At 38.8% G+C, this 13301-nt stretch overlaps 1 protein-coding gene across 20 annotated transcripts in view; it reads right to left on the bottom strand.

The window, feature by feature from the left end:
* The window catches only part of Enox2 (ecto-NOX disulfide-thiol exchanger 2), a 322087-nt gene that overhangs the window by 38670 nt on the left and 270116 nt on the right, over nt 1-13301 (bottom strand). For all 20 annotated transcript variants that reach the window (NM_001427048.1, XM_087599660.1, XM_087599655.1 and 17 more), the window contains 2 exons: nt 10586-10798; nt 7812-7918 (listed from right to left, as the gene is read on the bottom strand). In NM_001427048.1, the coding sequence (NP_001413977.1) occupies nt 7812-7918; nt 10586-10798 (320 nt within the window). The remainder of the gene's footprint in view (nt 1-7811; nt 7919-10585; nt 10799-13301) is intronic.

Here is a 13301-nt window from a genome sequence, read left to right on the forward strand (position 1 = left end):
ATGAACTAAATCACCAACCAATATGTACATATGAAGGGACCCATGGCTCCAGCCACTTATGTAGCAGAGGACGGCATTGTCCGGCATCAATAGGAGAAGCCCTTTGTCTTGTGAAGGCTCATTTCCCCAGTGTAGGGGAATGCCAGGGTGTTGAGGTGTGAGTGACTGGTTGGGAATGGGAAAACCTTCATAGAATCAGGGGGATGGGGAAAAGGGTGTGGGGAAGGGGTAAAGGGGATAACATTTGAAATGCAAATACATAAAATATCCAATAAAAATGAAAAAAAAGCAGTGCTGTGTATTATAAGTTAGGGACTTCAGCTACTGGAGAGGCTGAGGCAGGAAGATAGCAAGGCCAAGGCTGCCTGGGTGATGTAGTGAGACCTTGGTTTTAAATAAAAGAAAGAGGGATTTGGACACAGCTCAGTGATAGAGTGGTGTACAAAGACAAGATTTAGAGTTCCACCCCTTGTATTGGAGTGAGGTGGGAAACAGTATTTAAAAAAAATAAGTTAGGGACTTAAAGACTACTGACAGTTTAATACATTAATACCACCAAATAAAATGAATGGGATGGATATTATCAGAGCCTCAGGAAATTGTGGGATTGGATATTGAAGTTAAAACTATATGTGACTGAATTTTAGAAAGAGGGTAGGGAAAGAAGAAATAATGGCTGATGATTTCTTAAAATTGACTAAGGGTATTAATCTACTTATTCAAAGTGCTGAGTAACCCAAGGCAGAAGCTATGTGAAGTAAAGTATGAACATCATAGTCTATCCACAGGATATTAAAAACAGTAAAAGACACTTTTAAAAGTAGCTAGAGGACAATGCTATATTATGTATGAAGGAAAATCAACAGCGAAACAATCTCATTAAAGTTTGTGGAGAAATTAAAATGCCTACCAATTCAGAATTTTGCTTTTGAAGAAAATTTCAAGAACAAAGATAAAATGAAGATTTTTCCAGATAAAGATAATTGTAATAAGTCACCATCAAAAGAGTTATTAGCCTTGAAAATGATGAATGAGGTTTCTCCATGCTGAAAGGGAGCTGGGAAAGCCATAGTAATCATTGGAAAAAGTCTCCTTAAAAGTATGAGGGGCTTTGAAAATGGCCCAGCTGGGAAAGTGCTTGTCAGGCAAAGGTGAGGATTCTAGTTAGATCCTTAGTTCCCAAGTAAAACCTTGGTACAGTGCTGGGAGCTGGAGGCAGGAGGATCCTGTGGCTTGCTGGCCATCCAGTCTAAATCAGCAAGCTCCAGGGTTAGTGAGACACTTTGAAGAAATAAGGTGGAGAAACAATTGAGAAAGACATTGAGTATGGTCCTCTGGCCTTCAAATATACGCACAGAACACACCCCCCACCCCCCCACACACACACCATCAGACACATGTGAAAGTATATATGTATGCATGCATACACATATAAACACATACAGTGAAACAGTAAGAATGAGAAATATGCATTTTAGAGCAACTGGCAATCATTTAGACACTACTGGCTTGCTTTTCATTTGTTAGGTTCTAAGCTGAGAATGTCCTACCTAGGCTAATTCATACTGGGTTTTAATATAGGAAACATCGAAAGCTGTTCAATGTAATTTATCCCATTTATAAATATCATGTATATTTCTTTCATTCCTTTTCTTTCTCCATTCTCTTGCCTATCTATCTATCTATCTATCTATCTATCTATCTATCTATCTATCTATCTATCTTTTCATTTATTTTCAGACAAGTTCTTACTAAGTACTTCTAGCAGTCCTGAAACTCACTTTGTAGATCAGGCTGTCCTCCAACTTAAAGATTTGCTTGCGTCTCCTGAGTGCTGGGATTAAGGCATGTGCTGCGATGCCTGGCTTTCGAATGCATTTATTGACAGTGTCATAGTCAGTCACCATCTTAATGTCCTCCTTTTTTATTCATTTACCAGGAAAACGGATTTCTTGTTCTAGTTAAGTTTTCATTAATACTAAATGAAGGACTCTTTAAAAAGTAAGCTCTTTAGTATCATCATTGATTGTTAAGAAGTAGCAGAAAAACCAGATGCTAACACAGTACCTCTCATGAAGCAGGGACTTTACTTACACTAGAAAATGATGACTTGCTTATAACAAATGAACCTTAAATGGCCTTGTCATGATAAAGATGTTCTATGTCTTATGCAGACTCACTGCACTGAGGGCAGTAAGGAATTTTCCTATTCCTGTGAAAGCATTCTATCTCATGAGATTTCGTTTCCATTTTCATCAGAGCTCCTACAGGAAGGTGACTATAACAAAGCTTGACACACTGACAAGTTCAAATATTATACAGTTTACTTCATCAGGAAAAGCTGTGGCTTTCTAGAACTCTAACAAGTGCTCGCTTCGGCAGCACATATACTAAAATAGAACTCTAACAAAAATGTAGGCTGTCACAGGGTATAATCAGAAACCAACCCTAACCTCCATGCATGTCACTAACATCGAGAGTAAATTGTGTTCGTTCTTGGGAAATATCCCAGGAAAGCAACATCTTAAAAACAAAGACCTGTCCTATAGTTAACCAGCATCAGCTTTTTGCTTCCAGTTGACAAGACAGCGTAAGATTTTCTAGAAATGTAAAAACTTTAATAACTACACAATATGTCTTAACTGGAGATCTTTTACAGTTTCAAATGCCCCTAGAAACATAACATAATTAGGGTCAAATTTTACCTAAATGCTTTAAAATACTGCAGGGACAAGTTATTTTTGCTACTAATAAGATGAAAATAAGAAAAACTCAGGGGAAGTGTTTTCTAAGTTAATCGGTGGACTGCTGTATACACTATACAATCCTTTTGGACAAAAAACCCTAAGGGTTTTATTATCTTTCTACAAATACCCAATATTAAGTCATACAAGCACAACAAAAGCAAAGAGAACAGCAGAGGCTACCATATTAAAGGAACTGTAGAAGGATCATTTGGTAAATGACAGTACTTCTAAGAAAAGGAAGATGTTAATTCCTGGCAAACCTTACTGTTAGAGTAGTCACTACCTCTTTTCTGCATTTTCTGGTTAAATCAGAAAAGCTTTGAGAAACAAACACTTACAAATACTTTCAGAGTAAAAGACTACCATGTAACCCCCCAAAGCATTCTAAATAGCTTAGACATGGGCACAAGTAGGGAGTGAATTCTTAGCTACTGAAGTACAGACATCAAAGGTAATAGCTGTCTCTCGATTTGCTCCAGTTGTCATTCTAACTTCTTAATACAGTACTGCAACTACAATTTAATGACTTTGAATCTGTTCTAATGGTGGCGAACTTTTCTGGAACTTAGAAATTCTTACTGCTCCAAAATGTAGAACAACAACCCACTTTCATATACAATGAAACAAACCAGAGACAGAAGGAAATGTATGCAAAGAATCACTATGTACCAGTTGACATCTTTGATTTATTATGAACTAAGCAAACCATAAATCATTATACATTAATTATTTAATCACAGTTTCACAAATATTTATGTGGACTTAAATTGATGTTATTCATGTTTTACGATAGGAACATGATTACCAGAATATCAAGACTCCATATTAAATGGGTAACGAGACCCTACTAGCTTATATATTTTTTCAACATTAACAAGAAACATGGTAGGAAAGGAGTCACAAGGGAATGGGTAAGAACAGAGGCCAGGGAAGTAAGTAGCTGGTACACTGACATAACAATCTGATTCTCAGACAGCATTTAATACAATGAAACAACTCATAAAGACAAGTTTGTTTCTTGTATGGCAAATAATGGTAATACCAATTAGGTTGATGCAAAAGTGGTTAGAATGCTTTTCGATGATTGAAGACCAACAACCAGTCTTAATGCAAGTGAGTACCAAACAACAGCACACTGATGATGTTAGTATCCACTTGTAAACCCTGTTCCCTGAGCTCAGTGGTGTGAAATCTTATATGACGAAGGATGTGAGAGGGTATCATCTTAATGTCCATGGCTATGGCTCTAGTTTTTTATACATTATCCAAGGTGTACCACCTAGCGTAGGCCAGGTTGAGAGAAACAAAAGTTTCAAATGATTTTGTAGAAAAGAGTCCCTGTTACTAATTATTTAAGATTTCATTTCATCATTTTCATGTTAAAAATAAACCTTTTAGGGAGATACCTCTGTCACGGTAAACACAAGAGCCACTAGGAATTAAAATGAGGTGTTTTATCCATTACAGTTTTAAAAAGTACTGTTATGGTCAATCTAATTTAGACACTGACAAAAATAAATCATTAAAACTCAAAAATAAAAGAGTCCCTGCAATATATATAGCTGTGATGGGATGCATCAAACTGTAGTAAGAGGAGCGGCTTCAGCCCTCTCTTAGCATCCTTTCCGATTTCATTACCAGGCGCCTTGCACACGTACAAACCAGACAAGTAAAGCAATTAGAGTAAAAGCTTGGCATGTACTTTGGTAGAACCTAAGTTGGAGATGGGGCTTTTTCTAAGTTCATGCTCCGTCTCTCATTCAGCAGAGAGAGAATACTGATAGATGCATGGCAGTGAGACAAGGAATGAGACCCTTCTGACTCCCCCCAGCTGATTTGTTCCCTGAGGCAACTGGTAAGAAGTTGTCAAAAATGTCTAACTTGATGAAACACCTGACTTTGAGCTGTTCTGATTTTTCACTGGGATGCTAAAAGGCAGTCACATCTTAAGAAGGCAGTTTCCCACTTTCCATAGGATATATCTTTTGAGACTTTTCAGTGGTCTGCAGTCAGTGGAAAATTTGCAGAGTTGAAAGCAAAAATAAAAACAATAGGAAAACTAAAGTGCAGTCTAAGAGACAGCAGGATAAAATGGAAGGACTCTCTGGGCTTTAAGGAAGGTGAACTCAGAGGAAGGTCACGAGATTGTCTCACTGTTGAATGGAAAACCAGAGGAAAGTCACGAGCTTGCTATGTCTCACTGCCAGTAGTAGTTTTAGTTACCAAGACAGAGGAAGGTAGGCTTTGATTTAATCCAGTTGATGAAACCGGAAACACATCCAGGCACAGATTACTCATATAGCCAAGCTGCCCATGCATCTTTTCACCATCACCCGCCAAGGAGGCTTCAGAACAATCCTGTAGGAGGGTCTCTGATTCCCTATTCTCTTAGCTTGGCAGAAATGTCTGGTTCACCACAATAGCTATCTTTACTATGACAGAATTTAAGTATAAAGGATCTACTCCTTTAGCTAGATCCTTACAAGATTACTTTTAAAGATAAATAATAAAAGAATCCTTTCTTTATAACTGCAAATTGCTGATGGCTAGTAAAAGAATCTGGATAAGAATAGTACTCGCTTGCTCATACTTTGTTAATTTATAAATGTACATGGGTTCTTGGGAATAATTCCCTTTTTTACCTGTACTATGTAATGTTATTTTTTTGTAAAGGTATTGCCTTTTCATAGTCATTCATTAGAAGAAAACAAAAACATAGTCACATTGGCATTTTATACTGCTTGAAAGATTTTGCTGGCATATATTTGCCATGGAGAATGAATAAAGTTGTTTGAACATTGTTCATTCCACCCATTAACTATGTGTATGGATGTATATGTGTAAGGTTTGTGGGAGAGTATGTTGGAAATTGTTCCTTCCACCTATCAACTATACGTATGTATGTGTATATGTATACATGCATGTGTGTGTGACAATATGTTAGAGCTTTGTTCCATTCATCAAATCTGTATGCTTGTATAAATGTAAAGCTTGTCTGGGTGTGGGTTGATGCTTGCTCCATCCAACAATTGTATATACATGTGTATATGTATATGTCTTTATGTATGTATGCATATATTTATGTAAGCATGTTTATATTCATATGTGTAAGATAATTGGAATCCTTTTGCTTCCTTCACTCCGTGTGCATATAAATATATGTGTGCGCATGGAATTTCTTTTTTCTTTTCTTTTTTTGCTGGTCTCAAGGAGTTAAAAGAGTTCAGAGTTTTCTGTGGCCACAGGGAGTACCAGCCCCAGTAAATTAAGCTTTGTTCCCTCAGAGAAAAGTCTGCTGAGTAATTTCTCCAATCACTGGTTGCCATAGGCAGTAGCCCCTGTCAATATCTGGACTGATCCTCATCAACCACTATGAGCACTGACCATCACCCACTGCCTACCTCGGTCTACAGACCCCTGGATGCCGAGATGGCTATTGGCAATGTCCAAAGTTGAAAATGTTTGAATTCCAAAGTGATGCTAGAGATGTAAAATTAATGAAGACACGATTAGCTTTGTGTGATTCTATACACTGGTTCGACATTGTCTATATGAGATTTCTCAGGGACTCCGGGTTCTCTCTGCTGAGCTGGAACTGATGTCTTAGACTATAAGTTTAGGACCAGGGCTTGGCTTATTTTCCTTTAAACATTTCTCAAAGTTTTAAGCTGTTCCCACACAAACCATAGTACCTATTCACAGAAGGACAGAGTGGAGAGAATATTGCCTTCACTTCAAAGGCTTGGAGACAAAAATCTCAAAGAGATTACATGACCTGTTCAAAACGGCACTGAAGTCTGCAGCTGACATCAGAGGAGAATCCTTTTTACTGTACTTCCTACTTGTATAGTTTTTATAAAATCATTTAACATTTTTGAATTTCTTCTTTATTACATGCAAAGCATAGATTATATACTCTTATTGAGTTATTAATGAATTAAAATAACACCATTTACATTTTCAAACTGCTTGTACATTTCTTAAACATTTAGTCTTATAAAACTGGTTTCATTATTACCATCACTGATTAACAGGTAAAGAAATACTTGCTCAATCCACAAAGCTACACACCTAATAAAGGCTGATACTGGAATTCCTATTAGACTCTGTCCACACTACTCTGTACTGCATTCCATGGGTCATAAGGCTTACTTAGATGAGGTAACCAGTGCAGAGATGCCTTCTGAATGTAAGTGTTAGGTACCGAGGCTGTAGCTCAGCGGTAAAGTGTCTGTCTAGTGTAAGGGCCCTGAATTCAATTGCCAGTGTGGAAAAAAAAAACAGGAACAGGAGAACTTGAGCCATGCATTTGTTACCAGAATGGTCAAATGAATCATAAATGAAGTTGAAAAGTTGTTGCATATATAGACAGGCATCAATCAATCAATCAATCAGGTTCAGGGAAGTAAGCTTCATGTTGGCACAGAAGAACCTGAGGTAACTGTAAAAGCATCTCCGCGGGTGTTTTACCTGCAGACTCAGGCTAGTAACCTAATCACATTACACATGCTGTAGTGTTATGCTAGAGATTCACTTGACCACAAGTGGAATGATGTGTGTCAACCTTGATCTAAGATCCCGGACCTCTTTTCCCTTTAAATCTTCCAATTCTACAGATAGCTGAACAGATTTGATAAAAGAAGCTCGGAAATGTCTTTGCTCCAATGTACCAGCAGACAGCTGCTAGCCTTGACCATCAAAGCACTCTAATAAATGGAAGACAGTCTGAATATTGCTAATGCTAGAAACATAGGTCAGTAATTATTATTCTACTTAAAACTAGCCAGTGTAGAGAAGTAAAGTACAGCTATCACAACTACATTTCACTACTAAGATTCCTAGACAGCACATACATTTAGGACAACATGTGCACCTTTATTATCCCTTTGACAGCAGGTGGTCTGGATGTTGACAGGGTATACAATACATTTCAGTGTTTCATTGAGGCCTTGTTTTGTCAGTGGGAGCTTGGCTCTATTTAATTCTGGTTAAACTCCAAATCAATAACTTGTTAAGGAAGAAAACTGTTCCCATGAGATGCTACCAAAGTAGAAAGTTACCAACCTCAGCTTGTTTGCACCAAACGCTGATGTTTTTACGTTGTGCTTTTGTGAAGTGGTCCCATGCCTTCTGTTTGGAAGCGGAATGGTACACAGCTACTATCTGCTCAACTGCAGTATCAAAGCAGCCATCAGGTCATGCCATATCATCATCCAGGGATGCAAAGTGAGAGACAAAAGTAAAAGAGAAACATGAGGCTTGTTTCATCAAGTTGTTCTGATACAAACTAGGTTATGGCTGAACTTGGATAAGACTACTTGTGCCGGGGTACTGTACTAGTTACTCTTCTCATGGCTGTGATACAATACTGACAAGAAGCAACTTAAGGAAGGGAGGGTCTTAGTGCACAGTTTAACATGGGATACATTTAATTATAGCAGGGAAGGCATGGTGGAAGAAGTGTGAGGTGGTCAGAATATGCCTGTCAGTCAAGAAGCACAGAGCAGACAGGAAGTGGGGCAGGACTAGAAAACCTCATAGCTGCTCTTAGTGATCTTCTGCTTCCAGTGAATGTGTATCTTCTTAATGTTCTACAGCTTTCAAACTATCACTAAGTGGGAACTGACAGTTCAAACATATGAGCCTATGGGGCAGTTCACTTCAAATAAGAATGGGTTCTATGATTTGAAAAGAGACTGAAGGAAAGAGACATCAATATACATTAAGAAGAATCTCTTAGTTTGGGGTGAGATGAGGAACAAAGTTTTTAATATAAAAATTGTGTATCTATTTAGGCAAAAAAACCCCACCAAGAGTCAAAATATATGTGTTTTAGGTTCAGATTTTATATTTAGTTGAGTGCTATTAACTTTGCAACTATACCAGAAACTATACCACTGAGTTCCATTATTTAATCTATTCACTATTATTTTAAGTTAATTTGTAGATAACACACAAAATAATGGGTTTCACCATAATATTTCATATATATATATATATATATATATGATTGTGTGTTACTCATATTCACTGTCTTTTTTTATTAAGTAGCCCTCTGAAATAAACTGGAATGCTTAGCTTCAAGGAAAAATTGTTTTTTACTATTCTAAGGTATGTTTAGCTAGCAGCATCAAATCAAAATATGAAATGATTGAGTGTACATTAAGTACACCTACATAGGCTTGTTGACTAGAGAAAAAATTATGAAAGAAATCTTTGTCAATGCAGTCGTAGAGAATATATTTCAAGGGCCCTTAAAAGGGGAAATATACATGAATGTTTTGGGGTTTTCTGCTATCCATTTCAAGAGAGGGAAACATGTGGTGTGTGTGTGTGTGTGTGTGTGTGTGTGTGTGTGTGTGTGTGAGAGAGAGAGAGAGAGAGAGAGAGAAAGGAAGAGAGAAAGAGAGAGAGAGAGGTAGAGAGAGAGAGAGAGGTGGGGGGGGGAGAGAGAGAGAGAGCGAGCGCGCTGTGGGAGCCAGTCTTCTCATTCTACCATGTTGGATCTGTGGATTGAGCTTCAGCTGTTAGACTCGGATTTTAGACTCCATTTTAACCGGGGAGGCCATCTCTCTGGCTCAAGTGAAGTAAAGGTTGGCTGTGAGTGTTTGGGAGAAAGAAAGCAGTAGAAGAACACCTGATTCTCACAGAAAGAAAATTCAGAGACAGAATTTTTTCATTACAGCATGTCTTCATTGCATTTTTACGATTTAAGGTTTCTCACAATTCTTGCTGCTCTCTTTTCCTCCTTATTCTGAAGTCCTGAAGACCCATGCTTTCCCCTCTTAGATTTTATGTCCAAATATACTTCTAAAATATGAGTGGAAATAGAAGAACTCCTTAATCTCAATTACATCTGAGTCAAGTATGGAGAGAAAATTATAGGCAGAGTAGAGCATAATTGCTTAAAAGCAAACTCATAAACCTGCCCTGATTCTAAAGGTGAATCTAGCTCCTTATTGAAAAGATGGGATCATATAATTTTGTTACACGGTGAGGGGAAAACAGCACTTGAGAATTTATCTGATCTATTTCATTTAAGAGAACTTGGATAGATCTGAAGTGGCATAACTTTTAAAAATGGCCATTTCAATGGGTTCTCACTTCTGTGGTGTTTATCATATCGAGTGAAGATAATGGAAGGAAGAAAAGTAAATTGAAAATGTAGAATTAGCAAATTTATTTTTTATGTAATCATCCTGGGAAAATATAAACTTATTTATTACGACGGGTTTTTATAAACATGTTACATGATGATTAGCGTGAAAATCTGAAGAAACCGAGGTATAAAATCCTAACATCATTTTCTAAGTTCAGCAATAAAATTCCTAGCCATCCACTGAGGACCAGGGCTGTAAAAGCATGAGCTGTGGCCTACCTATATTCCAGTGCATCTGCAGAACAGAACAAATCAAAGCAGAGAAACTTGAAACAGGGGGTGCTCACTTGTGTCCTGCGATTAGAGCTTTGGGATTTGACAGCACAAGAAAGCAGCTCTAAGCATGTGGGTCACCACCCCTTTGATGGTTGCATAGATATCCTGCATATTGGATATCTACATTACAATTCCTAACAGTAGCATAATTACAGTTATGAGGTAGCAATGAGAATAAGGTTTTGGTTGGGGGTCACTACAGCATGAGGAACTATGCTAAAGGGTCACAGCATCAGGAAGGTTGAGATCCACTGCTACAGGGAGAGCACAAGGCAGTTAAGAAGGTTATCTTGCCACTTGAAATAGATAGCTTTGCAGGCCTGGGATCCTGTGTAGGGAGGGCACAGGGTGATTAAGTGAAGGGCTCTCTCGTCCCTCCGGCAGAAGTGTAAGTTCCACTTACACTGAATGAGAATTCCAGAAAGGGCCTGCTTGAACTTCTCTTTTGCTTCCTCCATTTCTTTTTCGTGGGCAGCTTTCTCATTCACTAGTCGGCGGACATGGCTGTTGGCTGACTGGATCATCGAGTAGAAGTGGTTGGCACTGCGGCGGTTCACCTCCCCCCTCTCTATCCAGGTGAGCAAAGTCTGCACAGCTTCTGAGAATTTGGAATCATCTGAAACAGAAGAATTTATTTGGGAAACAATGATCAAATCTCATTCCATTTTCTCAATATGCTGGCAAAGAGGTCATCATGGCTTTTTGGCAGTTATAGTTATATGAATTAATGTAAGGAAGCTAACATCCACACATGCACATGGAGGGAGCAGACTGAAAGAAACAAACAAGGAAAGGCTAGGCCCATTGGTTGTGGCTTATGAAGAGCTTCAGAAAGAGGATGGCTTCTTTCTTTCCTAAAACTTCTGTAAGGGCTGTAAGGGTGTGTGAGGCCTTAGTTTCTACTTTTACCAGTAAACACACACACACACACACACACACACACACACACACACACACACGTGCGCGCGCGCGCGCGCGCGCGCGCGAGAGAGAGAGAGAGAGAGAGAGAGAGAGAGAGAGAGAGAGAGAGGAGAATGAATTAGCAATGAGGGAACTTCCATTATTCTGTAATCTTGCATTTTAATAAGGGACAGCCAATGAGACGGTTGCATTTAACTGGATATGTAGCACGGTTACCCTGATTCATGAACTTGTACTTATGGAAAGAGCCTAAGGAGAGAATTCAGTGGGTTCTTCTTCCCATATAGGCCTTCCCACCTTCAACCTTTTATAACAGTATTCTGGAGTCCCATCCTGAACTCTAGCCTATCCCCTTAGTCCCAGCCAGGATTTCTTTTGATGCAGTTCCTTGTATTTCTGTGTGTCCTCACACCTTTTTTCTCTTCCCTCCAAGTAGATTTGTGCAGTTCCTCAGGAGTCACTCTGTTAGTGTTAATGTTCATAGAGCAACACTGCTCTTCTAAGCCTCCCAACTAGCCTCCCAAGCTTGCTACTTAGAGATTTGTGACACACTAGAACATTCAACTGAAACCATATTCTAGAGCTCTACGCCCCTCTCTGGCTAGAAGCTCTTAGACAAGTAGTTCTATGTTGCTGTGCAGTTTTCTTTTCTTGCCAACCCCCTTTTCAGTGCAGACACAATGGTAGGTGAGTCCTCCCTAGGAGCAACTTTTCATTTATTACTTGGATTGTCTTTGATGTTGATGCTGCTTGTGCTTTCCTTGAGGGCTGTGCAACCAGCACACTCTTTTTTTTCTTCTTAAAGGTAAAGTGTCTTGTTTGGTGTCTTGTGAATAGACAAGTCTTGGAACTGGCATCTTACTAACTCGAAAGCTTCTCCAGGGTTTCAAAGTGCACTGTTATTTCAGTTCACTTTGGGAGGCTACGCTTCCTGTTTTTCCCTTGCAGAAAGTCAAAATTAATCCAAAGAGATTTCTTAAATGTAATGCAAACAAGTTGGGCAAGTGAGACCTATTTATTTGGAAAGTAGAATTAGTGGGATCTTGCTGAAATGAAAGCCCAGAAGCAGGGCAAATTCATACCATTAGAGCTCTGTCAATGTCATGAGTAAGATGAATGGGACAGCAGCATTCATTAAATAAAATCAACTGTACTCAGAAAAATGAGAGGCTGGGTTGAAGTCATAATGACAAGAGAACAGGCAAGGTGATTAAGTCAAATTAGAAAGTAGCTCTAAGAATGAAGCAAGAACAGGAATAAAAACAAAACAACAAGAAAAAAAGGAGTTGGTCTTAGCAATATCTAGCAGTATCCATAGTTGTTTTATGCAATATCTTGGGCTTTAACAAAGATAGAGACTTTATTTCATGGGTAGTATTTAAGTCTTCAGGGTAATCAATACATGCACATGGTGAATACTTTTTGAGCCTTCATTTTGACAACTTTGTTTGGTTCTGTCTATTTATTTTGAGATAGGAGTTCATTCTAAAACCCAGCCTGGCTTGCAATTCTTGGTGATCCTCCTGCCTCAGCCTCCAGAGTGATGGGAGTACAAGCATGTCCCACTGTACCAGCTCATTTTGCCATCTTTAAAATGAGAACTTGTTCCCCTTTTAAAGAAGGAGTGAAGCATTCACATTTTGATCATCCGTCTTGAATTTCATTTGTTCGAGGCATCTAGGGTAATTCAAGCATTTGGGCTAACAGCCACTTATCAATGAGTGCATACCATGTGTGTTTATCTGTGATTGGGTTACCTCACTCAGGATGTTATTTTCCAGTTCTGACCATTTGCCTACGAATTTCATAAAGTCATTGTTTTTTTTTTTTTTAGGAAAAATTTTTTTTAATTTTTTTTTAATTTATTTAATACGTAATAATAATTCTTTGGTTTCCCGGTAAACATCCCCCTCCCACCTCCCCTTCCTTAAGGGTGTTCCCCTCCCAACCATCCCCCCATTGCCGCCCTCCCCCCAAAAGTCTAGTTCACTGGGGGTTCAGTCTTAGCAGGACCCAGGGCTTCCCCTTCCACTGGTGCTCTTACTAGGATATTCATTGCTACCTATGAGGTCAGAGTCCAGGGTCAGTCCATGTATAGTCTTTAGGTAGTGGCTTAGTACCTGGAAGCTCTGGTTGCTTGGCATTGTTGTACTTTTGGGGTCTCGAGCCCCTTCAAGTTCTTCCAGTTCTTTCTCTGA

This window comes from Rattus norvegicus, chromosome X (assembly GCF_021556685.1).
Source record: "Rattus norvegicus strain SHRSP/BbbUtx chromosome X, alternate assembly SHRSP_T2T, whole genome shotgun sequence".
Taxonomy (NCBI): Eukaryota; Metazoa; Chordata; class Mammalia; order Rodentia; family Muridae; genus Rattus; species Rattus norvegicus.